The sequence below is a fragment of the Lutra lutra genome, chromosome 9 (genome assembly GCF_902655055.1).
Source record: "Lutra lutra chromosome 9, mLutLut1.2, whole genome shotgun sequence".
Lineage (NCBI taxonomy): Eukaryota > Metazoa > Chordata > Mammalia > Carnivora > Mustelidae > Lutra > Lutra lutra.
This window is the reverse complement of record NC_062286.1, coordinates 77,167,629-77,190,775: the sequence shown is the minus strand read 5'-3', so window position 1 is coordinate 77,190,775 and position 23,147 is coordinate 77,167,629. Positions and strand designations below refer to the sequence as shown.

General features: G+C 37.8%; 1 protein-coding gene across 7 annotated transcripts in view; it reads left to right on the top strand.

Moving 5' to 3' along the window:
* THADA (THADA armadillo repeat containing) overlaps window positions 1–23,147 on the top strand; it is a 328,389-nt gene that overhangs the window by 46,845 nt on the left and 258,397 nt on the right. For 5 of the 7 annotated variants that reach the window (XM_047747152.1, XM_047747154.1, XM_047747149.1 and 2 more), the window contains 3 exons: window positions 1,611–1,772; window positions 4,192–4,349; window positions 13,135–13,244. In XM_047747152.1, the coding sequence (XP_047603108.1) occupies window positions 1,611–1,772; window positions 4,192–4,349; window positions 13,135–13,244 (430 nt within the window). The remainder of the gene's footprint in view (window positions 1–1,610; window positions 1,773–4,191; window positions 4,350–13,134; window positions 13,245–23,147) is intronic. The other 2 variants (XM_047747155.1, XM_047747153.1) reach the window with 1 other exon arrangement.

Genomic DNA, 23,147 nt, shown 5'->3' with positions numbered 1-23,147 from the left:
CTTTTCTTTTTACCTCGGGTTGTCTCCATTATTCCTATTTCTGTCCTGCATTATCTACCATGCATTCTGAATTCCTTGAAAACGTTTCCTCTGAAAGCCATAAAAATTAATGGGTAAAATTTTATTCTGCTCATCCTTTTTTTTCTTAGTCTTTCCATGGTTTCTCTTTGGAGCCAGTGTTACTTTTTCATGATTGTCAAAATTTGTTTTGGCAATATTTTCACGGAAGCCATAAGTGAACATAAGGTGGTTGAGTCATTTTGACAGCGCATTGGGTCTTTGTATCTCCTATGAGACCTAAAATGTAAGTGTATCTTGGGACCTCTGGGTAGCTCAGTTGGTTGAGCATTTGCCTTTGGCTTGGGTCATGATCATGGGGTCCTGGGACTGAGTCCCTAGATGGGCCCCTTGCTCAGTAGGGAGCCTGCTTCTCCCTTTGCCTGCTCTTCCCCCTTCTTGTGCATGTTCTTTCTCTCTGACAAATAAATAAATAAAATCTTCTAAAAAAAAGTAAATATCTAAAAAAAAAAGTATCTAATAGGTTTATAAAATACCCGTTCTTTGATTTTTTTTAAATTGGTTTCAAGTTACTAGCTGTTGTTATTTTTTTTCTTAAACTATGTGAGCCTGCCTAGCTCTTCATTACGTCATCATCTGTTCATTCTTTTAACCCATGTTACTGAACCTCTGCTATGAGCTGGTTCCTGTTTTAGGTGGAGACTCAGCGTGAATAAAGTGTCGCATTCGTGGAGCTTACATTTCCTAATTCATTGAGTGCTTAAGAATAAAAATGAAGTTCAATATAAATACAAGGACTGTAAATCATACTTAGAAAGCAGTATATTACCTAATGCCTTTTGAAGATAAATAAGGTGTCTTCATAATATTCCTGAGCTATAAAAGTTTTTTTTCTTTATTTTTAATTGAAGTACAGTTGACAATACAATATTGTGTTAAAGATTGTTTTGTTGTTGTGGTTTCTTACCTCTTAAAATCAAATTGCCTGAAGTTTAGTTTTCTTTTCTCACATGACTGAGCACCGTATTTGCGATCCTTAGACAACACTAAGAAAAGCAGTGTAAAAAGAAAAAGAAAGTAAAGTGATGTAAATGAGATAGTGGTCTTTGTCCTGTGGAGAGTTTTTGTTGTGTTGTTTTGTCCTGTTTTCAACCAATTTAAAATTTTTGCCGTATTTTAAAAGCACACTCAAGTGTCATGAAGACCTTAATAATTTTTACATTATCTACCCCATGAGTTCCTTCTAATAAAGCTGATATTTTAGTATTCAAATTTTTAAAATTTGGAGCACTTGGGTGGCTCGGTCGGGTAAGTGTGGCACTCTTGATTTTGGGTCATGTCATGATGTCAGGGTCATGAGATTGAGCCCTGGGTGGGCCTCCCCACTGAGCATGGAGCTTGCTTAAGATTCTCTCCCTCTCCCTCTGCTCTTCCCCCTCCCACCCCTGCTCATTCAGCCTTGTGCTGGCTAGCTCTCTCTCTCTCTCAAAAAAAAAAAAAAAAAAATTAAATAATTGAGGGCAAATACTCCCAAGGGAAATCTGCATGTGCTGCAGAACTGTGTTTTATGCACTCCCTTCTCTCTCCCTCAGAGTCAGCAAGCCGCTTACAGACGATTCTGAGTGAGATTCAACCACGAGATACTAATGATTACTTCACTCAAGCCAAAATTCTCAAAGAACGTGATAGCTTTGATTTGGAGGACTTGAATGCCAGTGTACCAAATCTTGGTGCTTCTGCAGAGACCAAAGGTAGCATGTAAAAAATCAATATTGTATTACTGTAATTGGTGTTTCAGTGACATCATATACAAAATGTTCTTTTTACATAGGAAATCAGGATACATAGGTTTGCAGAACATTTCTAGATAATAAAGTCTTGGAGCTTGTCCGTGATTTATTTTGGAGAGTCTGTATCTAAGACTTTTACCAGAAAATGGTGCACCCCAGGACAATAATATATAAGGGGCTACAGCAGAAAGCCTTTGAGTGGGAACACCTGTCTTGGCAGCCAGGTGGTGTTCAGTCAACTTGGGTTTGGGCCACAGTGGGCTTTTCCTAGTGCTATGGTTCTCTGCAGTGAGAGTCCTTACGGTCAAGAAATCAAGTCCTTTGATTTCTGAAGGGAAATCAACCTTATTACTCAGTAAAGCGTGAGCTGCTCTGTTGTATTAAGCCTCTGAAAGTTGTATTCTACTGCTTGTTTTCTCTTTAGTTGTTATTTTATCATTTTCTATAATGCTGTAAAGAGTCATCAACAGTAATAGCTTAGTGACTTAGTACATATTCTACATTCTCCACTAGGTGGAGATATTCTCTTATAAAAATTTCTCGTCGTTTTTTAAACTACACAGCATAACATCTAAATATATGCTTGTTGTAATAGTTTGAGGCAATAGCGAGGGAAATTTGAATTAAAAACAACTTAAAGCCTTAATTAAAATTTCAATTCAGTGTTTACATTTTACCTTAAAAAAAAGAACAACAAACAAAATTAAAGATCTTCATTGACTCCCCCACCCCACTTCTTCTCTTTGGAGTGTATGTGCTTTTAGATCTATTCTGCATATTGACGGGTATATGCATTTACTCTTTTAGTTTAGTGGACTTTTAAAAAACACAAATGGGTTGCTTTGTTAACTTGCCTTGGATTTTTTTTTAATATTAATACTAAAATACTCTGAAAACTAGAAAAAGAGAATAAGCATAATTGGTGTTTATTGGCTATGGAATTTAAATATATTTTGAAAGAGAATTTATATTTTCCTTTGACTTTAAAAGTTTTATCCTGCCCCTTTGCTGATATAACAGCTACCCTCACCAAGATGAGTAATGAAATATACTTATAGTCGGAATTTAAGGAGGACTGAGAGACAAAGAGTTTGTTTCATTCATTTCTGAAAGTTAGACTTAATTTTTGAAATGATATTGTGTTTTATTTTAAAATTTATTTTGAGGGGTGCCTGGGTGGCTCAGTTGGTTGGGTGACTGCCTTTGGCTCGGGTCATGATCTTTGGGATCCTGGGATCAAGGCCCGCCTCAGGCTCTCTGCTCAGCGGGGAGCCTGCTTCTCTCTCTTCTACTCTCCCTACTTGTGCTCTCTCTCTCTCTCTGTCAGAAAAATAAACAAAATCTTAAAAAAATAAAATAAAATTTATTTTGAAAATAGTACATTAAGAAATACTTAGCATGATCAGGGAAATACAAATCAAAACCACAATGAGATACCACCTCACACCAGTCAGAATGGCTAAAATTAACAAGTCAGGAAATGACAGATGCTGGCGAGGATGCGGAGAAAGGGGAACCCTCCTACACTGTTGGTGGGAATGCAAGCTGGTGCAACCACTCTGGAAAACAGCATGGAGGTTCCTCAAAATGTTGAAAATAGAACTACCCTATGACCCAGCAATTGCACTGCTGGGTATTTACCCTAAAGATACAAACGTAGTGATCTGAAGGGGCACGTGCACCCGAATGTTTATAGCAGCAATGTCTACAATAGCCAAACTATGGAAAGAACCTAGATGTCCATCAACAGATGAATGGATAAAGAAGATGTGGTATATATACACAATGGAATACTATGCAGCAATCAAAAGAAATGAAATCTTGCCATTTGCGACGACGTGGATGGAACTAGAGGGTATCATGCTTAACGAAATAAGTCAATCGGAGAAAGAGAACTATCATATGATCTCCCTGATATGAGGGAGAGGAGATGCAACATGGGGGGTTAAGGGGGTAGGAGAAGAGTAAATGAAGCAAGATGGGATTGGGAGGGAGACAAACCATAAGTGACTCTTAATCTCACAAAACAAACTGAGGGTTAATGGGGGGAGGGGGGTTGGGAGAGGGGGAGTGGGGTTATGGACATTGGGGAGGGTATGTGCTATGGTGAGTGCTGTGAAGTGTGTAAACCTGGCGATTTGCAGACCTGTACCCCTGGGGATAAAAATATATGTTTATAAAAAAAAAAAAAAGAAATACTTAGCATGAATCTTAGAGCACATGCTCAACAAATGTTAGTTGTTTTATTATGAATAAATATAACAATTGGTTTGTTCATGCAGATTATTCTTGGGGAAATGATGAATAATCTTATTCTAAGAAACTTGGGATGTGAGTAATCAAGTGTCTAGTGTTGCAATTGATCCTTTTTTTTTTTTTTAAGGTAAAGAAAGAAAAACATGTGATGTAACTGCTCAGATGGTGCTGGTATGTTGTTGGCGAAGTATGAAGGAAGTTGCTTTACTTTTAGGCACACTGTGCCAGCTTCTCCCTATGCAGTCCGTGCCAGAATCTTCCAATGGATTATTAACGGTGGAGCAGGTAGGGTAGATACTTATTCCGCCTGGCATAATTTCTGGTCATATAACTCAACATAAAAAAGATGAGTTTTGAACTTTTCTTGAATAAAATCATACAGATGTCAACTGAAGGAAATTCATGGTAGTATAGAAATTAGACCTTGCAGTATATTTCAAAACTGTGGCATTTTTGGAAATAATTTTATTTTTCTAAGTTAGAAATAACTGTAGGTTTTGCCTTCTTACTTCAGTATTGTCATTTTAGTTTTTATTCTTCCATTTAACACCTATAAATTTAAATGAAATTGTCTGTTTAGTAAAACTCCACAAACCTCTTAAATTTCATGAAGGAAAAAAGTAATATATTGGTCGATTATAGATCTCTTGTTTCCCACTACACTGATAATAAAGTTGTAGTCACTTTGGTTTTTTGGCTGACTTTTATTTTAAGACCACAAAGTCAGTTCACCATCTGGGACTGTTCAAGTGACTTGAGTGCACTGTTTACAAGAAATTAGCTTACCACAAGCATTTCATTTGGAAATATTTTGGATTTATTAGATTTCTGTTTTTAATTGATTCCCTCTTCCTTTCCATATGGTTTCAACAAATCTATTTCCCAGCATTTTCCAGCAAAGATATATAACACGTACTTTCATTTTTAACCTTTTTCAAATAAAGATAATTTTTTTCCCCTAGGGTGTTACAACATTTAAGAACAAAACAAATATTGTAGTATGCTAAATGCTGATTATTTCTATAATAACCATGTGACTAGTTCCATGGAAATAATGCTAATATTTTTATTCTCACACTCTGTGCCCATGTGCTTGCATCTGGTTAACAGCTGGGCCTGTGATGTTGCAAGGCCCTGAGATGGAGACCAGCCGAGGGGAACAGTACACTGTCGGCATGATTGTGTTCCTTATTCTCTTCCAAATCAAATAGGCCTCAGTGTTCTAGAGTTACTTGTAGTCATTGCTGGTGACCAGCTGGAGTGCCAGTGCCAACATCTTTGCTGAGGAATCCAGCTATGATTAATGATTACTTCACTGATGTTCACCATCTTACTAAGAAGTAAACATGTGCTGAAGTCTCTTCACTGTTCATCTCCTCTTCTCAAGGACAAGTTAAAACATCTAGGTTTGGGGGCTTTGTTGGATAGCGTTTGAAAAAAAAATTTTCAGGCAAACAGATTTTGCTTTTACTGTAGTTGAGAAAGACCTGAAAGCTTTCTGTGAAAACCGTCTGGCCTTGACATCTTTTCCAGAGCACCAAAATCTTTTGAATTTAATTTATGTGGCAGAGCCTTGTTGGAATTGAGAATTTATATGAAATAAAAGAGATGTTTGTAAAACAAGAGCCAACCCCCTACAAAACAGCAGCAACAGTAACAGAGAGACTCTTATAAAGCAAAGAACTCTTCTAATGACTGTTTTCTTGAATAAAACATAGAGTCTTATTTTTCTGTAAAATATGAGTTTCTATTCTAGTGAGACTCAGTCATTTTCCCATGTCGCTGTTCACATGGTGACACACATTTTTGGTTTGAGGAGAAATTAGCTACTGAACGAGCAATCAAGAATGTATGGAATAATGCTGTTCCAACCTTGAAACCCTGCCCCCTGTGGAAGACTTTTCTTGATTCTGGTGTCTTTAACTAGAAGAATTGCCTTAGTTTAGGAACATTTAGTCAATGAAAATCAAAGTCATCAGGAAATTAGCATTATTCATATTGCTAGAATATTCCTACTTTGAAACATCAAATTCTGCTCCATGAAATTCTTCTAAATTAAAAATAAAACCATGTACTTAAAACTTTTGAGAGTTAAAAGTATGTCCATGATGGAGAAGAAGGAAATTTCCGTTGGAGTGGCTGGGCCATGCCTGAGGTCCACCTTCCTTCTGAGGGCACAGTCACCATTACAACATGACATCTTTTGTGCATCTAGCAGCAAAACTAAGAATTTAAAAGTCAGTACCTTAGGTGAGGGTGACCATAACTGATGTGCACAGACAGGGGCAGCGAAGTGACTTGTAGGCAGGAGTCACTTTGGGGGAGAACCTAGGACTTGGATTTCTTATTCCCAAGAATAATAATTAACAACGGTGCTCTGCTTTTCTCTCGAGGGATGAAGGAGGCCGTTCCATACAACCTAAAATATTGACACTCAACCCAATGTTTCTTTTACTCTCCATTTGCCCTTCACTCTTGAAAAAGCAGGATGATGCTATTATAATTTAAAATTTGATGCCTCAAATGCAGGCAACAGGGAGGATTTCTTTTGTAGCCCGGTGCCTTTCAGTCCCATCCTAGTTTGAGGGCCATTTGTTGAAGGGGTGGCCTCTGAAATCCTGCATAGGCCAGGATTTCAGGCGATTTCAGGCGAAGGTAGTTTATAAGCAGCTGGCAGACGGTGAGATGCAGTTTGAAGATTACAGTTTGCTGTGGAATGAGAACGACCGGTGCCCATTTGTGGCTGAGTATTCAGTGCTATATTCACAGACTATTAGAGCTGGAAGGATCACGGGGATGATAGAATCCAGCCCTCTTGCACCAGGGCAAACTGAAGCCCTTGGGTGTTACCTGGTTTGCCCAAGATCACAAAGCTGGTTTGTGGCAGTTACGGGACAGGAACCCAGCTGTTCTTTCCAGCCTGCGTTCAGACACGGCACAGTGCTGCCTTTGTTCTGATCTGCTCATTTGATTTTTTCTTTAAATTTGATTTTCCCTATTTGCCCTACCCAACCAGACTTTTACAAGCAAGAGGACGGTAAGGCAACTTGCTACTGAGCTTTTTAGCAAATGATTCATTTCCCTAAATCACTTCTTGTGAAGCCGTGTGTCCTCCACGGCTTCAGCAAGAGGAAAATGTGTTCATTCAGAGGCATGTCTGACTTTCTCCTGCAAGGTAATCACCTAATGAAAGGTTCTTTTTTTTTTTTTTTAAAGATTTTATTTATTTGACAGAGAGAGATCACAAGTGGGCAGAGAGGCAGGCAGAGAGAGAGAGAGAGAGGAGGAAGCAGGCTCCCTGCAGAGCAGAGAGCCCGATGTGGGACTCGATCCCAGGACCCTGAGATCATGACCTGAGCTGAAGGCAGAGGCTTAAGCACTGAGCCACCCAGGTGCCCCCTGAAAGGTTCTTTCATAATGTCCCTGTACAAGAGGCAGAGATAAAACCAACTTGGAGGGATGTAAGTCGAGACCCTTAAAGAGTGGGCTTTACACACAACCTTATCTCACAGCTTCCTGGCTGGTGTGTGTCTAGGTTTCAAGCTGGGTGTTTTGCTGATGTAGAGCTTATGCTTGATGCATTTTGTTGGTCCTCTTTCAAAGGGATGTTGGATACCCAGTGCCTGCTGATTTTTTTTTTTAAATAACTTCCTCTTTCTGGAGTATCAATTTATATATTCACATATTTCCTATATATAAATTCATATATTTATATATTTCAATTATATATTATATAATATATTTCAATTCATATATTTTTATATTTCAATTATATTATATATTTTATATATATATTATATATTTCTATTTATATATTTATATATTTCCTTAGTATTCCTAAAAAGAAGCTTTGGGGTAGATTTGTCATACCTGCTTTCGCCTTCCTAGTAATTATTGCCACAGAAATCACCTGAATAAAAATAATTACCGACAATTAGAAATTAGCTACTTTTTAAAAACTTCCTAAGGTAGAGTCTGTTGTGATTTTTAGGATGGCTAAATGGGTTTACACATTTTTCTCAGTGTCTTTTGTTACTGTGTTGGATTGTCCATTCTGGACTACAACAGGGGATATATTTTTATTAGCACCTGTAAGTCTTAAAGAAATTGCCTTTTGTATTTTGCCAAAGTTTATTTTTTTAGGAATTATGAGTAAGTATTCATTGAGTTGTACTGGATGCAGGTCACAATTTTTAAGCTGTGAAATGGAGTTAGACATGTCTTTTAGTCATCTGTTTATTGATTGCCATAGTCAGTCAACACAAGAGTGTTGTGGGAACATAAATAAATGTATTATGTGGTTCTCTGACTGAAGGGCTTAGAAATGTAATAGGGATATAAGACAAATTCATTTTAAAAAGTTAGACTGAAGGACACCAGTTAAAATGGCACATGGTTAAGAATTTGCTAGAAAGCAAAGAGTAAACTGCTGGTAAGAAGATGTCTAAATGCCAGAAAACTATTTTTTTTATAAAGATTTTATTTACTTGAAAGAGTATGTGCGCATGTGCCCATGTGTGAGCGGGAGGGGCCTGGGAAAGGGAGAGGAAGAAACAGACTCTCCACTGAGCAGGTAGCCTGATGGGGAGCTTGATCCCAGGACCTCAAGATCATGACCTGAGCCAAAAGCAGAAGCTTAACAGACTGAGCCACCCAGGTGCCCCTAAATACCAGAAAACTATTATCTTTGTTGTTATTATGTAGGGGAGCAATATTTGGGCTTTGAAGATTTCCCACCATTAGTAAGAAATCCCTATAGTAGTGAATGTGCAGTTTAAAACATTAATTATCTTAACTGTCTTCTAGATTTTCATAAACTGTTCTATTTAACCTAAGTGGAATTAATGACATTCCTAAGGTTATAAGAAGTAGCTGTGTCCTAAAGTCAAAGTTAAAATTAAGGGCTTAAGTCTCACTACTTGATGATACAAAATAAAAACAAAACAGACATTTACTGTTTGCTAGTCTACCAGGTGCTCTGCTAAATGCTTATATGTGTAATCTGACTTATTTCTCAGAATAACCCTGTGAAGTAGGTTCTAGTTGTAGCCCCACTTCACAGGTGAATGAATGGACGGCTTCATTAGCTTCTACTGGCAAGGAGGGTGGATAGGGTTCCTGAACTCAGCCCTCCTGGCTCCAGGGTATCACAGCTGAACCACCACTTATGGTTTTTGTAGAAATGTTCCTCCAGTACTTAAATCCTCTTTGGCTTATCTGCTTTATAATGAGTGGAATTAGCCTCGATTTTTCAGCTGTCTTTCTCTATAAATAGAGGACAAAATTTTTAAAAATGTATTTAGATTTGCCCTTTGTGGGTTTTAGGCTCTAGATGAGGATTTAGCACCCCTAATTTGTCCACTCATGAATTGTAGATGCCTTAAGACATGGCATGTAGCTGTTTTCCCCTGTGGAAATTTATATTCTATAAATCCAGAAAGCATGTTAATTGGCCTGTAGAAATGGGTTTTATGAAAATTTAGAACCAGGATCTGCCCAATTTAAAAAGGTAGTGACCAGAATTTAATTTTAAGACTAGAAATCAGTGTGCCCCCCCTTTTTTTGCTCTTTTACCTTAATTCCCTTAAAAAAAAAATCTTGAGATGTATGTTATTCATTAAGAAAATAATACATGAAGACATCATCAGTGTTTTTGTGAACTTTAGATAGGACCTTAGTAGTATCTAATAAAAGGACAATTGGATCAGAGCTTTCAGAGGACTTCTGCATTTTTAAAATAAATTTAAAAATTCTATTTCTGATTCCGGCTGTTGTCATTAACATTCTAAGTTGTTTGGGTCAAATCTCTTGTTTGTGTTTGATTATCCAATGGGGGGTGTCAGCATGTCCTTTTCCCCTGTCCATTTGCTCATAGACCACACTGCCTTGACTTCTCCTACCCTTGGTAGTGGAATCCATGTCCAACTTGCAGCCCTATCTTCCACTGTTTTCTAGTATGAAACCTTAAGGTCATGCAGCCAGGTCTGCTGATGTTCACTTATATATTCTGTGTTCATTCATATAGAAAGATCCAGTAAATTGTCTGGACAGTAGCAGGGACTTAATAAATGTTTATTCATACCTTCTAGTCCCCTAGCCTCTTCCCATGTTCGTTACCCTCTTCCATTTTGGTCTCCCCAATTATATCTAGTTCAAAGTCTAAACATGAAGCTTCTTGTAATAATTTATTGCAGAGCAGAAGGATCTTTCATTTCTTGGAGCTCTTAGGCGTCTGATGATGTGTACCATTCAGCAAATTGGTTTTGTCTGAACTGAAAGCCTCTTGAGGACAGATGTCTTGTTTTGCCCCTCCCTGTCTACCCTAGCACTAAGCTGCTAAGCATTTGACTGGGTGCTAAAGAAATATTTACTGATTAGCAGACGTTGTATACTCTCTTCAAAGGCAAAAATTCATAGTATTACCTAGGTGAGTTTGTGGGGAGATTATGTTCAAAATGAAATGAGGGAAAACTCTACTTCTCACTTGTGTCCTTAGCACCTCATTCTGTTTCCTGAGGCCAGGATTACCTAAAATTGAGGTCAGCCCTTGAGAAGACCATCTATTCGTCACACTTCTGAGATTTTTTATTTTGTTCTATGCTTGTTGGTTAGGTTCCTTTAAACAGGGTAAAGGAAGCTGAAAATCAAATCTTTGCCTAAGATCTAGATGGTGAACTATTCTAAGTTCACAGAGAAGCACTTGAACAGTTAACATTTTTGTTTTCCTGAAGTATGTTTTACTATCTGTAACATTTTAGAAAAAAAAAAGGAAGTTAGATCCCATCTTTATGACTTGTTGTTTTTATTTTCTGTGGCTTAAAATACCTATTCTTAGAAATCTTTTATTTCTCTAATAATAGAAATGATAGTCATAACAAGTTAGCTAAGTGGAGTTTCCACTGGCCCTCATTTTGTAGGACTATTGAGCTTTAGATCTATCTTGGGGGTTAAGTTCAGGTTAAAGGCTTGAGAATTCTGGTCAAAATATACTCTGAAATTACTGTATTGAAGAGAAAATGATAAAGCTTACCCTGACTATTTTTGACAGGCAGTAGTATGTGCTCGTTAAAAATATTAAAAATTAAGCATATCATAAGATCTATACCTGAAAACTTTAGCTGAAGAACATGACCGGTCACTCTTGGGTTATTAAAGTGTTAAAATTGAAAAAGTCCTATTATATACAGTTTTTCTGGTTCTTTATTATATATCTGCTTCTTATTTCTCTAAATATATTGCTGTTATCTCTCTATGATCAGATATATTTTAAGTATGGAGTACATCTTTACTTTTCCTCTATTTGGAAACCCAGAACTGAACTGGATTATAGGTTATGGGCCTGTTCTGAACTTTAGGTTTATTAACTTATGTTAACATACAACCTTTGAGGCAAGTGTTATTGTTATCCCCAGTTTATAGATGAGGAAACTTGCCCATGGTCAAATGTTTAATTACACCTTGTACTGTTATCTCACATGTGTGCAGAGCACTAATCTAGTCACTGTGCTGAGGTAGAAGGTGTTTTAGGTGAGCATATCCGAGCTATCTTGGGACAGCTTGCCTTTCCACCATACTGTGATCTACTGGGGAGACTTGGATCAAGAGAGCCAATTATAGCTTTTGTCCTGAGCCTTATACAAAATTTGAATTTTCTAAAGTTGATAGCCACCAAATGTTCCCAGTATAAAACTAGCCCAATTTACCGGTTAATTCTGCACAAAACCTCATCAACAACTAATTGTTAGTCTTGCCTTCTTTAAAATAGTGATATTTGCTATTTGTCCAAACTTGCATGCAGAAAGGCAACATGTAGGAAAGTGATTTGGCAGCATTCTGGAAAATGCCATGGCTCTACCTCTGAGTGAAGCCTGTCAGTTTTCAATTTTCAGGACTCCCTTTGCACAAGTCTTGCATTGCCACTAACAATTGTTTATCTCTAAATGGTAATTATTGGGAGTTTTACTGTTTAATGGACTGGAGTTTCAGTTTGGGAAGTTCTGTAGATGGGTGGTGCTGATGGTCACACAGCAGTATGAATAGACTGAGTGCCATGGAACTGTACCCATTAAAAAATGGTAAATTTTCAGGGCTCCTGGGTGGCTAGTTGGTTAAATGTCTGCCCTCAACTCCCATAATGATCCCAGCATTCTGAGATGGAGCCTAGGATCAGGCTTCCTGCTCAGTGGGGCGTCTGCTGCTTCTCCCTCTGCCTCTGTCCCTGGCTTGTGCTCTTTCTCTCTCAAATGAATAAATAAAACCTTTAAAAATAGATATATCACTGGAAACTAATTATTTTTTCTATTATACTCTGCTTTATCAGAAAAATAAAACATTTAAATTGTGCTACAGAAATCCAGATGTTGTCTTGAGATCTTTAAACAATAAATGAATGATTTGCCCTTTAAAAAAAAAAAACCTTTAGGGCGCCTGGGTGGCTCAGTGGGTTAAACCGCTGCCTTCGGCTCAGGTCATGATCTCAGGGTCCTGGGATCGAGTCCCGCATCGGGCTCTCTGTTCAGCAGGGAGCCTGCTAAAAAAAAAAAAAAAAAAAAAAAAAAAACCTTTAAAAAAATGGTAAAGTTTGTATTTTTTAACCACAGTAGAAAAAGTTTTTTGTTTTTTTTTTAAATAATAGAAAAAGGTAATTATTTCACCCAGGCCTAGGTGTGTGAAGCTTGTCACCTTGTGCAATTTGCTGTTGGTGTTGAGTGATATGAACTGGCATAGGGAGGCAGTTCTAGTTTAACAGTTAAAGACACCCACTGGGGCCAGACTGCGTTTATGTACTGGCTCTACTACTTACTTGCTGTGTTACCTTGAATAAGTTACTTGGCCTTTCTGGGCCTCATCCCTATTGGAAAGTAGAGATGAAAATAGTACTTATTTCATGGAATTGCTTTGAGGATTAAATATGATATTATAAAAACACTTAAAATACTACCTGTCACAAAGTCAGTGCTAAATGGATAAAGATCTAGTTCTGAGCTCTTAATGGTGTTACTGACATAAATGTATCTGTAAATATAAGTAAGCATAAATCACACATTTATTTTTTTATTTTGTTTTAAAGGTAAAAGAAGTAGGAGATTACTTTAAACATCACCTCTTACAGTCCAGGCACAGAGGAGCATTTGAACTTGCTTACACTGGCTTTGTGAAACTTACTGAAATACTAAACAGGTAAACAAAACAAATATCCTTTTGTGTACATTTTTCAAAGACTAAGTGTACAAACCATGTGCTCGAAGTGAAATTTACTTGTATCTTTTGATGTTTAAAAGAATAAGACTTCGTTGGCTTCAAACTCTTGGAAGAAATTGTTTTCTTAGGTTTCATTGTATGATTTACTGCAGATGATTGAGTGAAATGTCCATACCAAGTTGTTCTCCCATTAAAAGGTGATTTGCAGCAAACTCAAAAGATTTTTTTTTTTTTAAGATTTTATTTATTTATTTGACAGACAGAGATTACAAGCAGGCAGAGAGACAGTCAGAGAGAGGAGGAAGCAGGCTCCCTGCTGAGCAGAGAGCCCGATGTGGGGCTCAATCCCAGGACCCTGGGATCATGACCTGAGCTGAAAGCAGAGGCTTTAACCCACTGCGCCACCCAGGCGCCCCAAAAGATTTTGTTAAAAATAGCTTTGGAGTTACCATTTCTTTTCATTGAATGAAATGACTGTTTTGTCTGTTTGAAAATTACTCGGCATTTGGGATAAAATAAGCCTTCCAGTTTTCTGGATTTGTGTATGTTATAGACAGAGAAACACTTAAGGATTTTGTGTTTTTCTTCATAATTTTATCTTATAGAAAATTTTAAAAGAACAGTAAGTAGACCAAAAAGTATCAAAGATTTTTCCCCCCTTACCTGGAAAAATACTTAGGTAGATTTCATATATTTAGCCAAATGTGTTTTTTTGACATTATAGGTGGTGATAATTTCATTCATTCATATAATAGATTTCCTCCAAAGAGCTTGTAAGGAAACCTTAAATTACTTAATGACTAAGTGTTCATGGCAAGTGTTCTCTAAATAAAAGGTAGTATTTTCCAGGAAAACATTTCCATTGCCTGGAAACTTTTTGAAATGAAGCAGAGTTCTGCCAGTCTTGTAGCCTCAGCAAACATTTTATTTTGGGCTGGTAAGACATTGACTCCTTGAATATTTTTGAAACATTTTTTTCACACTCCTGGTAAAACATTTATAGCACATTTTGCAGTTATGGGCTGCACAGAATATCTGTAAATGATAAATTATAAAATGTCCCTGACATTAAAATGCTGATCTTGAAAATATTTTATTATCTTTTCAACTCTCTTTCCTGTGTAGACATGACTTAGGGATATTTTTTTTTTTTCGTAACACAACACACTTTACTACCTTCAAATCAGTTATCAAATATATATTGAATACTAGTTGTGTGCTTAGTACTGTGTTTGGTTTGGAGGATATAGTACTTCTTTATAAGACAAGGGTCCTGTTCTTAAAGAGCTTATTGTTTAGTGTAGGAAATAAGCAGAGATGAAATTCAAAATATTTAACAGATGGTTTGTCATGAGTACTGACTGGTCAGAACAGACACTGGTTGTGAGCACTCAACATTGCTATGTGTATGGATGTGTGTTAGCTGAGTGCCAGCCTGGAAAGTGAGACCAACATACTTGAGCAAGATAAACAATCCAGTGTTAAATTTTGGATAAAATTTATTAATTCTGTAGGAATAATGGAGAGAAAGCAACAGAGATAGGCTGGTAGGACTTAATGGAGAGGAGGTAGCATTTACGCTAATGCATAAGCAAGGTTTAAGTAGATAGCAGGAGAAAGGAGGAAATTTTGTGAGCAGATGTTCAGAGGCTAGAATCAGAATGGCATATTGTTAGGTGAGTAAATAAGTCATCCTTACTGTAGTAGTGGTGGTGGTGATGGTGATAGTGGTGATATTGGTGGTGATGGTGGTAATGGTGGTAATGGTGGTGGTGATGGTGGTGATGGTGGTGGTGATGTTGGTGGTGATATTGATGGTGGTGGTGGTGATGATTTTATTGTACAAACATTAATCTCCTTGGCTCTGATCTCTTCATCCCTAAAGTAAGGAAAAGAATATTTGCCATATTGACAGATCTCTGGCGGTTGTTGTATAATCAAGTTTGCATTATAAAACTTTCTACAAATGGAAACCATCAATGAGACTGGTGTTGATTATAGTGTTGGTCTGCAAAAGTAGTTTTCAGGTTGAAACTATTAGGTTAGATAGATTGTAATGGCAGATTATAGTGAGGAAGCTCTGGAACCAGTTATAATGAACTAGATCTAAGGTGATGAGAGCTTCTTCCTCTGTTGATGGCCCTGGGAATGGAGGAGGGAAAGAAGTGGCATGTCAGTTAACATTCAGCCCCACATAGTAACTACTCCACTTACAACATATTAAATACTTAGAAGGAAGCTGTGGATTTTATTCTACTTATATAATATATTTCGTGATTTTATGTGTTGAGAATTAGGGCAAGGCTCAGCTGGGTGATTCTTCTCAGTGTATTTACTAAGTACAGTTGGTGGCATTGAGCTGGCAGATGAATTGGTCAAGAGGATCCAGGATAGCTTATATTCATATTCATATTATGGCAACTTGGTAGGATAGCTGGAAGATTGGGCCAGGTTGGGACTACTTGTTGTCTCTTAGCTTAGGAGTCTTAAGGTAGTTGACATTCATGTATGGCAGCTGGCTTTCACCAGAAAGAGTTCTGAGAGAATCAGGCAGGAGCTTCATGGTCTTTTTTCCTTCCCTCCCTCCCTCCCTGCCTTCCTCTCTCCTTACCTTCCTTCCTTCCTTATGGTCTTTTCTGACCTAGTCCCTGAAGTCTCATAGTATTGCTTCAGTCATATTCTTCCAGTTATAAGTGAATCTTAAGGCTAGTCCAAATTCGAGAGAGGAATTAGACTCCATTATGTGTTTGTTGGTGAAGTGGCAAGATCATCCTGTAGAAATACATGTGGGATGGATTGTTCTGTGCTTTAATTCTTGGTGACCAGAACAACAGGATTAATGTTACCAGGCAGGGAAACTGAAAGAGGGAATTAGTTTGATAAAGATGAATACATTTGTTTTGTATGTGTTATGTGTGAGATGATGATGGCATATCCTGGTGGAAATACGTACGTCAGAACTTGGAGATAGGGGAATTAAGTTTGGGAGATATAACAGAAACAGGGACGTAGGTTTAGGAGTTGTCATCATAACCATTGTAGTTAGTAGGATTGCAGTCTTCAGGGGACAACGTAAAAGGAGAAAAGAAGAGAGGACCAAGGACAGAGGCTTTTGAACAGCTATACTAGGTGGTTGAATGCTACAGTTGAAGGAATTCCAAGTACATGGAGCAGGGAGACTAGGTAAGGCCCATGCCTGGTATCTTAGCCACTCCTAATCTGCTTTAAAAATCTCACAGTTGTCACTGTTGGCTTTTAACCAACCTGTTACGAGTTCTCAACTGTTGCTTCCAAACCAAGCGGTTCTTGTCCTTTGGAGACATTTCAGATCTGCTGAACAGAATGTTTTGGAGAGAACATCTTTACAATGTGTGTGGCTTCCTTTTGTTTAGTTTTTATTTTTAAAAGAAAATGTGTTTCTTTTGGATCCTTTTGAAAGTTTTTTATAAGCCCTTAAGTTATGAAAAAGTTATTTTTCATACAACTTTTAAAAAATTTTCAGAAAGAAATCTGGGCTTTCATGAAAATCCACTGAAACGGAGGCCAACTGCTGGCTACCCCTTGAACTACAGCTGTGCTAGGGAAGGAGGCACTTAAAGAGATTAATGGATAAATAACTGAAGAGTTAAACATGAGCCACATTGTTTGAATTGGTTTTTAATACGATTATTCAAAATGTCTTCAAATGTAAACTAACTTTGCTATTAAACAATCACCTAAGAATAAATAGAAGTGGGAGATGCTGTTCTTTTTTCTGGGCAATTTTTGAAAGCGACACTTACGTACATACACACACACATACATAGTATGTTGAGTTAGTTTTTCAAAATACGATTTTCTTATATGGTGCTTTTTATCTAGAATTTGATGAAACATACATACTATCTTCAAAAAACGTTAAGTACGTGCCTAAGCATTTGATTGAAGTGATTGGTGCTTTGAAGTCATAATTCTAAACTCAGGTTTCTGGTGAAATTTATATTTGCTTGTTTACCCTTTATGACCCTAGTATTTTAAGTTGTTCTTTCAGTGAAAAGGAACAGAATCTTGGGGCGCCTGGGTGGCTCAGTGGTTAAAACCTCTGCCTTCGGCTCAGGTCATGATCTCAGGGTCTTGGGATCGAGTCCCGCATCGGGCTCTCTGCTCTGCAGGGAGCCTGCCTCCTCCTGTCTCTCTCTGCCTGCCTCTCTGCCTACTTGTGATCTGTCTGTCAAATAAATTAAAAAAAAAAAAAAGGAACAGAATCTTAAAAGTAGGGTGTTAGGCCAGAGACTCTAGCTTTCATTTGTACAACCATGAATTAATCTTAACTATAAGGGGACTAAATTGTTGACTTCAGTTCTAAATGTAGAAGGGAGGTTCGTGAATGCTTAATACTGTCTTATTCTGCATCTATTTGAATTTTTCTGCTTATTGAAATATAACTTAATCTCAGCTATTGATTGCAATAATTAGAATCGTTTTCAGTTATTGACCTGAAAAAATGAATTGCTGACATTTAGAAGTTTTTGTCATAAAATGCTAATGCTGACTCATGGATGTCAACAGTGATAGTAGACAGAAGTAGTTTAAATATGTATTGAAAATTTCATCAGTTCATTAAGCTTCTACAATCTAAATTCAATAGAAGACTTCTTATGAACAATTGAATTACAATAATGAAAAAATAATTTCCTCTGCTTTATTGGAGAATAAAAGACCAGGTCTCTAAAGAATGTGCGATTGAGCAAGTAATAAGTGTGGAATGTAATGTATGAGATTTGGGGAAAAAGTCATTTAACTCTTAATAATATAAAATACAATCTTGTCTAAACCTTTATTCCTGCCTGCTTTGGCAAATGTGTCTAATAAGACACTTTTATTTCTGAGTGTCCTATGAATTTTATTTAAAACCTTAATAATTAAATAAAGAATAACTGATGATCCACTCCGGGAAGCCATAGAGGAAATCCTTTAAATTCCCCATTTCTGTAGCAGATTGAAAGGATTTGTGGAAAACTAGAATGTTTTAATATTTAAATTCTGAATCTTGGTGTCGTTGGTTTCTGGCCCCTAAATTTTTATTTTTAAGCCCACTCCATAGTTGAGTCAGGTATTACTTTCTTTCCTGAACTTTGAATACTTATTTTTAAAGTTCTCATAGTAAGACTGAGTCATTTAGACAATACCAGAGGACTCTTGTTCTCCGTGATCAACCACTATGTCAGTTCTGCTAGCAAAGTCCCAAAGTTTTCAATATTAATTTTTCTCCTTGATCACAGGGAATGGTTATATTAAATACCAAGAGACCCGACCATCTATTCTGCCCTTTTAACCACTTCTAAAAATCCACTGTATCTTGCCCTTTCCTATGGCCTTCTTTTGGCAATTCAATTTAGATTTGGTCCCTGTTGTTACTGCCTGTGCCTGCAGCTCAGGCTTCAGAATAGCCCCCTGATGTTTTAGCCTGCAGTAAACCTCCACAGTATTTGATGGTGGAGAGGGGGTGAAGATGACTTCTGCTGATATGCAGCTTTGTCACTGGCTCTCATTTGGGCAAATCATTTTTCAGGCTTAAAATTTCTCCATGCTTCAGGGTCATGTTACCTTTTTAAAATGTGCATGCACATGCACCCAGTCTTCAGGCACATCTGTCACTGTTTAGTTTAATTGAAATAATCAACATGAACCTTGAAAAAATAAACATTTGAATGAAACATTGAAAAAATAAACATTGGTCAAATACTTGACCAGAGAATGAATGGAGTGGAGACTGTAGTTTATGAAATAATTGGGAGATTGGGAAAATCTCTAAGTTAGGAAAAGTGACCATACTGAAAGAGTTTGAGGAAATGAAGATAACATTTCTCAATTAACAATAGTAATAAAACTAATCAGAACTCAACAAAAAATAGCCCCGTGTGACCACACTTAGGTGGATGGACAAAGCCACTGGAAAGCCACTTTGTAGTCAGGGAACCTGATTTACTGGCACAAAATAGTCTAATGACCAATTAGTTGGGTATACAGCAGATGTAATTTGATTTCAGTCTGTGGGTTTTTCGCTTATCTTAGAATACTTACCCACTATGAGGGAGATAGCTTTGTGGATAGAAAGTGGTCTAATCTGTTTATGGAACAGTGATTTGCTCCAGGGATTTGCTCAGGACAGCACAAAGGCCTGAACAACAGCAATGGTCTGTTGTTAATTTTTGTTACTTTTAGCAGAGATTCAAGCTGTAGCACTTAAGGTGGAAAAACAAAAACCAAAAAACACCCCCACCCAAGTCAGCCTTTTTTTTTTTTTTTTTTTTTGACTGTTGAACAAGAGAGTCAAAATGGTCTGATTCCTCCCACTCCCCACCCTCACCCACCACCACCTCCCTCAGTGTTTAGAGGAAAGGATACCGAGGTATGAAGTAGAGCTGAGCTCCGTCTCCCAGCCTTATTAACAAGAGGAAAGCCATTTAAGCTTCTGGGTGCTGCAGCCTCTCTGAGGAAGGGAGCAGGTTCAGCTCCCCAGGCCTCTTTCAACTCTGAGCCTCCTGCTCATCGTACATGGCTGCTTTCGAGTCTCTGACTGAGAAAATCTGGGGATTGGGTGCATGAAAGATTGAGGGGAGCTGGATCATTTTTAGTAAACTTCCTTTAGAACTGATAAACCATCTCTTAGGAGTATTTTGTGGATTAATAACTTTTAGTGAGAGTTTCTTATGAAGAACCTTGAATCCCATGTAAGAAATTTATAATTCGTATGATGTCCTCGGAGACTAAAGACACGGTGGATTTTGTATTAGGTTGACATGGGAGTGAGGGAAAACAAACAGTCCTTCAGACAAGGAGGATGTCTGCTTGTTTAGTGGTGAGGCCCTCACTAGCACAGGCAGGGTTGGAATTCCCCACGGCCGTGGTTGGTGACCACACAGAGTTGGCAGAGAGAACCAAGGACTACTCCACTCAGGAGCCTTTCCCTTTTCCTTGCTGACCTCTGGATGGTGTGATGAGGAACCAAAACAAACAACCAGAGTAGTTGCATTGTTCTTGGGAGCCTTGCAAGGTTCCATTTTTACCTCTTAATTCCTTCATTATCATAAGGACCAGCAACTCAGAGGAGTTTTGAAATCACTTCCTTAAAAAGTAATCCTTCCTTGCTGGGGAGGAGACCGAAGGTTCACTGACTAGTCAGAACGCTAGATTAGGCTATTGTATTTTTATAGGCACAGTGGCTTCACCGTTGAGAAGCCTTAAAGTTCCAGCCCTCCTTTTCTACACCCGTTTGTTTTGTTTTGTTTTGTTTCCAATTATCTGCCTAACCAAAGGCACAGCTACTGTGCAGCCCCCATCACCCACACTAGCTGTTCTTGTTTAATCATTCAATAGAAGATTTTTTTTTTTAAAGATTTTATTTATTTATTTGTCAGAGAGAGAGGGAGAAAGAGTGAGCACAGGCAGACAGAATGGCAGGCAGAGGCAGAGGGAGAAGCAGGCTCCCTGGTGAGCAAGGAGCCCGATGTGGGACTCGATCCCAGGACGCTGGGATCATGACCTGAGCCGAAGGCAGCTGCTTAACCAACTGAGCCACCCAGGCGTCCCAATAGAAGATTTCTTGAACATCTCCTCTGTGCCAGATGCTATGTTAGAAACGCTCCAACTGACCATGGAGAGTATGAGGTGATAGGCCAGAGAGCTGCTGTGAACGTAGAGAAAATTACTAGGATCTGAATTTGAAACATTTAACTCTGTAGAACTAAGAGGGGCACATGAGGACCTGAACAAAAGACTAAGGCCATGATGGGCTCATTGTTTTGTGGGGATGTTCTTACCAGGAGCTTTGGGTACTTATGTAATTTAAGGTCTCTGCGTTCTTTATTTAGAACAGTAACCCAGGTAGTAATGTCTCATTGAATTTCAAAGCAGTTTTGTAATTATTTTATTTTCCTTCTTAGGCACTAAGAAATCAAGTGATTTGTCCATAGCCGCACAACTAGTTAGTAACCAAGCTGGCACCAGAATCCAGTGTTTTTTGAAACTTCCTACTGCTTCAGAGATTAGCAGTTCAACAAAAGCTTATTGATCACCTGTTATGTATAAGAAATTGTGATGGGTAGGCCTCATAGAAAAAATAGTGGTAAGACATGGTTCTTGTTCTTAGAGGAACTTTGAGCCCAGCATTCTAATCTTTGGAATTAGGAAAGTTAACTAGGTAATTTACAAGACGGAAATGACAGGACCAAGAAAACTTTACACTTACTGAGCTTTCTGTCCCAGGTGATTGGAGGAATAATTAATGCCACCTTCTGGCTCTAATGGTGGCACCTGTTGTCATTAGAAAGCACTTTTATTCATACTTTCTTTTCCAGTTACCATACCCCTCTTTGTCAAGCTGTTTTTTGTTTGTTTGTTTGTTTTTGTTTTTTAGAATGGCACTCTTAGCAGAGTTGCTAAGTTAGGGGATGCTCATTTATTCAACAGGTAGTTGTTGAGCTCCTGATTGTGTGGCAGGCCCTGTTACAAGGTGCTGGGAAGAGGGAAGTGGATAGGACAGAACGTGTTGGATCATGGAGTTTATATAACTATGTTACTACGGGACGTTTAGAAAATAATAAGAAGTTATCAGATAGTGATATGTAGTTTGATGTGATAAAGTTTGCTGGTAAGGAAAAAAATCTCTCTTTCCTTTATGTTAAAGTAAGCCAAGGCTTGAAGGACAAGCAGCAGCAGCTTTTTCTGGGAAGCTTTCTAAGCAGTAAGGTGAAGCCAAATGAGATTCTCCAAATATGTAGGACTTGGAGAGTCCTGGGATAAGGATTCTGGATTTTCTACTCCCTGGATATGTTTTTCCTTAGAGTCTCCAACCAAATGGATGTAAAAAGAAAAGGTATTTTGAGAACTCTATGAACATTAACAGTAACAGTAATAACAAAAACAGTAAGTAGTTTTAAGATCATCAACAAATAAGGTACGTATGTGTGTTATAGAATTATATAGAAGAGGGGCAGAGGAGCTAGATGGGACATCTGAGAAACTACATGAATGTGTAAAATAAATGGAGGTAAAGTTTTGTTCCCAGAAAGTGTACTGTATCCCTCCACACTGTTTTTATTCTCCTCTTGACTCTTTCCTTACCGGTACTTGGAATCTTAGATCCGTTTGTTCACTATTATCAGTGGATGACTTTCGGTTAGGGCGTGGAATATTTAAAGCATGTAGCTTGTGAAAGCTTGTTACATTGTGGGTAATTTTTCTCTTCTAAATTTTTCTCTTCAAAAAGTTATGGTGCCCCACGGGTAAGGGTATAGACCCCCCCCCCCCCAACTCCCGTTCAAAGACAATAGTCTGGCTTGTTTTTTTATGTTGTAGGCAGCTAAAGCTTTGCTTTACAAGACTTTGAGCTTGGATGACTGAAAGAACTAGAATTCCTCATAACAGTATTAATATGGTAGATGTTTAGAGATGATTCTTAAATTACTAGATTATCTTTCTTCTACTTCCTTGCACTTTGTTTGCTTTACCATAACTGGGTACATGTTTTTCAGTTTCCTCTGTTTTTATCTGTATGAAAGAATCAAAGTCTTATGTCTTTGCTTTGGATATCAGACCAGTACCAGTTATCCCCCTCTTGGTTGCTTATGTGTCATTTACTCTGATGTGATAAGCACTGTTTTAGGGTTCTAAGTGTGCTATTTTCAACAGCCAGGCCAAGAGTGTTGTTATTATTATTTTTTTTAATTATTGTTCATAGCTGTTTTCACCCAGGTGATGATGGTGATGACTGATGGTGTTGAGTTTGAGTAAACGCGCATCATTGGTTTTTTATCAGGATTGGGGACAGATTCTGGTTCTGACCCTCAAAACAAATTCTTTTTTTTTTTTTTTGCATTATTTAGACTTACTGAAATTATT